The sequence below is a fragment of the Apis dorsata genome, unplaced genomic scaffold (assembly GCF_000469605.1).
Source record: "Apis dorsata unplaced genomic scaffold, Apis dorsata 1.3 scaffold_73, whole genome shotgun sequence".
Taxonomy (NCBI): Eukaryota; Metazoa; Arthropoda; class Insecta; order Hymenoptera; family Apidae; genus Apis; species Apis dorsata.
In genome coordinates, this window is record NW_006263371.1 from 491,593 (window position 1) to 495,842 (window position 4,250).

General features: G+C 35.4%; 1 protein-coding gene across 1 annotated transcript in view; it reads left to right on the forward strand.

The window, feature by feature from the left end:
• LOC102676853 (muscle LIM protein Mlp84B-like) overlaps nucleotides 1–4,250 on the forward strand; it is a 19,304-nt gene continuing 15,054 nt past the window's right edge. Inside the window, exons 1-3 of the mRNA XM_006610347.1 lie at nucleotides 1–112; nucleotides 2,172–2,297; nucleotides 4,002–4,164. Of these exons, the coding sequence (XP_006610410.1) occupies nucleotides 2,183–2,297; nucleotides 4,002–4,164 (278 nt within the window). The 5' untranslated portion in view covers nucleotides 1–112; nucleotides 2,172–2,182. The remainder of the gene's footprint in view (nucleotides 113–2,171; nucleotides 2,298–4,001; nucleotides 4,165–4,250) is intronic.

Below are 4,250 nucleotides of genomic sequence, written 5' to 3' on the forward strand. Positions count from 1 at the left end.
CCAGTATTAGTGCGGTGTAGAGAGTGCTTCTCGGTGTTTTTTCATCTTCACGCCTGCCTTCCTTCCCGAGGTTTACCGATTTTCCATTCGTGACTTCGACCGATACCCGGTGGTGAGTAGTAGTACAAGCACATCAGTGTTCCGCGGCCAACCGGAGATTGGACGAACTACCGCCGTTCTCCTCGACTGCTTTTTCACGCTCCTCCACGTGTCGAGGGGAGAAAGAGAGAGAAAAGTGATTTCCACGTCGATCGTAATCGAATCATCGCTTTTGGTGCGATTTGGGAATTCAAACGGTAGCAAGTGAACCTCTCTATTTTCTTTGGAGAACTCGTGAGGACTAATCTAATCTAAACGAGGTTATATATTGTTTCTCGTTAATTCCATTGATCGCGTATGTCTCGTAAATTGATCTTCGATAATTTCGAGGTTAGGAGTCGGAAGATTTTGAAGTGAACGGATGGATTAATTTCGTCCCTCGGGATATAATAATTTTCAGAGGTTGGTGGATGAGATTTTAAGACGAGCTTGGTCGTGGTGGAGGGCCACATTTAGTCAGAGTTGCAGAATAGAGTTACGCGGCCTCGGTTAAAGTTAAAACACGCGTGGTGGGTTCACTGAAACGCGATGAAATTTGAGATCGTTTGGATCTAGAAGGTGGCAACGGCGTTTATGATGTAACGACCATGTAACGAACAACCGCATCCAAACTATCGTTTATGACTCGTTTATGATTCGTTAAAAAACACTCTAAAAGTTTGATTAGCAAAAGGAATCAATAATAAACTCGTGAAAAAAAAAAAATATTTCTCCTAATTATTAATTTTTTTTGTCAATCGGTTCATCATTTTCCAATTCAAATATTCTATACCGAATTCAATAGAAGAAAAGATTCAAATCACAAATCGATTAATTAAAAAATTAATTTTATCGAGTTAGAGAAAGAGATATAATATAGGGAAGAAAAATTACTTGCACAATGGGTGGAAATAAAGTATAGGTTAGAAAGAAGCGAATGGGTGCGAAGGTAGGGGTAATGGCTACCGCGTTGTGGAGAATCTAGCACCTTCCCTAATACGGCCTCGCGATCCGGCTTGCGTCTGCACGGATATAGAATCCTCCATCTCTCTTTCTGCTCTCTCGTAGTCTCTCTAGCATTTCTACTAATACCGTGGTCACTATACTCGCCACTAGACCCGCTTCCAAAAGTCCAAACTTCGATTTCTTACCAACCTCGTCTCTCAACTTTGCCTCTGATATTACCCTATGATATTTAATAGGGATTTATAACGTTACGTCGCACTAGTGTTGTTTACTTCCAGATTATATTAAGCCACGTGGTTGGAAATTTTAAATTTAAGGTTTTCAAAGTTCTTTTAATATTTCATCCTTCATCGATGATGAACGACGCCTTAAAATTTCATGCCTCCTTAATATCTATGAGGATAATTTCTATTCTGGGGTCATCTTATTATCATCTCATTACCGCTAATAATAAAAATTCCCTATGAATAATTATTAATGAGGTTCTAGGGGAATTGCAATTTTTATGATTATCTTTCGGAATTTTTTTGTTGCCTTTAATAATAAAAATTTTCTATGAATAATAATAATTGAAGTTCTAGGGGAATTTTTACGATTATCCTTCTACGGTATTTTTGGTTTCATTTCTATGAAAAATTGGGATTTATTTTATTTACAATGACATTATTGCACTTTGATGTTGTGATGTAATTGTGTGCGATAGAAACAACGTATTCTTTAGTTTTGTTTTTTTCTTTATTCTTTTTGGTCATTGAACACAAACTTTAAGATTCAAATCGTTCTCCATTGTTAAAAATAGACTTCGTCCGTATCGGTAGTAGGGCGGAGACTGGAACTGTTTACGTTCCTCGTGCAAGATTAGGTAATTGGAGGTTGAGTTATTCACTGTTTACGTATCGTAAAGTCTGTTAAAACATCGAAACTTTTACTTAAATTTCGTTCCACTAGAAAGAGAAGAATTTAAAGGCATCATTTTATCTTCGTTTTTCCTTCTAATTGAATATTTTATTTTATTTTTTTTTCCATTTAAATTTAATAAAAATCCAGAAACATGATTAATATTTCGAAATTTTATATCGATTTGGAAACTAATCGAGGATTTTTCTTCTTTTTTTTTTTTTTTTCAGTAACAGACAAAATGCCTTTTAAACCAGTAGAACATCCCAAGTGTCCCAAATGCGGCAAATCCGTGTACGCTGCAGAAGAACGTGTTGCTGGAGGACTCAAATGGCACAAGATGTGCTTCAAGTGTGGTAAGCGTTCGTTTCAAATATTAAATATTATCCCAGAAACATGTGCCTCGTGTTTTTATCTTGTAATTCAATAGTCAAACAAACTTCGATAAACATGCTTTCTCAAACTATACTTTTATCACATATGAATCGAACATTTTTTTTTAATTAAATTATAGAATTATTCTTTCATCTCAAAAAAAAAAAAACAAATCTTTTTATTTCGATAGAATGATTAAAAGCAGGCAATTATCGAAAGATCATCGAGCTCGTACGTAAAATATTTTCTTAAGAAAATTATCTTTTCGAAAATTAAATGATCGATACTCGAATATGATTTGAACGATGAATCTTAAATTGATTCACAAGATTTGTCAAAGATCTCGGCATCCCCCATTGCGCAAAAAACACCATCAGCCGTTTTTAAATTTAGCCATCCCTATAAATAAGTTTTATGCCAGTCCCGGATGGTTTGTCTTGGCCTTAATTAGTTTTGTATGCTAGCCAGAAATCAAATAGAGCCACCCAACGTTAAGTCGAGGGTGCAACGACCCGCGCGAACTCGCCGGCAAAAATCCGTACTTCGTGATCCTACTTGAAATAGGAACTCCATTGAATATTCATCCGCGGTTTTGAGCGGAAATATGCTGCATCGAAAATTAACGCGGATGTTATACTTTATTCACGAATATTCCTCGAATATTTTTTTTTTTTTTTTTTTTTTTTTTTTTGGTCTCTCTTTTAAAAAAGAGCAATAAGATACTTTCAATGGATTTCATGACGTTCACACGAGTATATAGTATATATGTAAATCAACCCTTAAGAGCTTGAAAAGTTTTTAATCATTAAAATATTATTATTTAATTTTATCTTATATTGTGAAAGATGATGGATTTTGATTTTGAGCAATATATTTTTGAATATTTGATTAATTATATGAAATGATCGATCAAGAATGAGTTCTCCGATTATGTGGACAGAGAATAATAATTCAATTGGAATGAATTGGAAGAATTTTTTTTTTTTTTTTAGTAAATTAACTTGAAATAAATTAGAAGAAAGGAAGAATCGAACAAATATTTTTCTATTTTAAATGACGTAACAAATTGTGAACACGTGTTTGTGCGAATTTCATAAGATTTTGATAAATTTAACTCTCAACTAGAATTAGTTATGTAATATGTAAAGTGCAGCCGGTCGAGAAAGTAGGTGAAGCATTCTCTCTTCGTATAATTGCATTAATTCATTTACCAGCCTCTACCTGTCAAGTTCTAATCTAATAAGGAATATTACCGCTGACAGAAATGTAAACTAGACTTAAGGGAACATTCGTTCTTAGATTGGAAGATTGATTTCCTTTCCGAATCTCGAACAATTTTTCCACAAATTAATTCAGCGCAAATTTCTCTCAACCTCTCGTTTGATCTCATCGTGTTTTTTCTTTTCGTTCGTTAACAAATTTCACAATTTTGAAAAAAAAAAAAATAATCATTCCATTAATGATCGTTGATTTCGATTCAATGCCGAGGAAATTTTCTTTTTCTAAAATTTTCACTGATCTCTCTGATAGAAACTCGTAGTGGTAAAAATTGAACGAAATCAAAATCAGTATTAACGATCGTCCAGTTTTAATGGCAAGAGACGAATTAAAAAGATCCACTCGCAAAGAAAGGGAAGCCTAGCGGAAGGAGGGCGGAATAGCCAAACTGTTCCTGTGTGTTCCAGGTCTGTGCGGCAAATTACTCGACTCGACAAACTGCACCGAGCACGAGGGTGAGCTTTTTTGCAAAGTGTGCCATGGACGCAAGTTCGGTCCTAAGGGATACGGCTTCGGTGGAGGCGCTGGTTGCCTGTCCATGGATCAGGGCGAACATTTGAAGAGTAGCGAGTGAGTGCACCTGCCCGTCGTCTCCCCTCCCCTTCTCTACCCCCACCCCTATTCCTCAACCTAAAAAAAAAAAAAAAAAAAAAAAA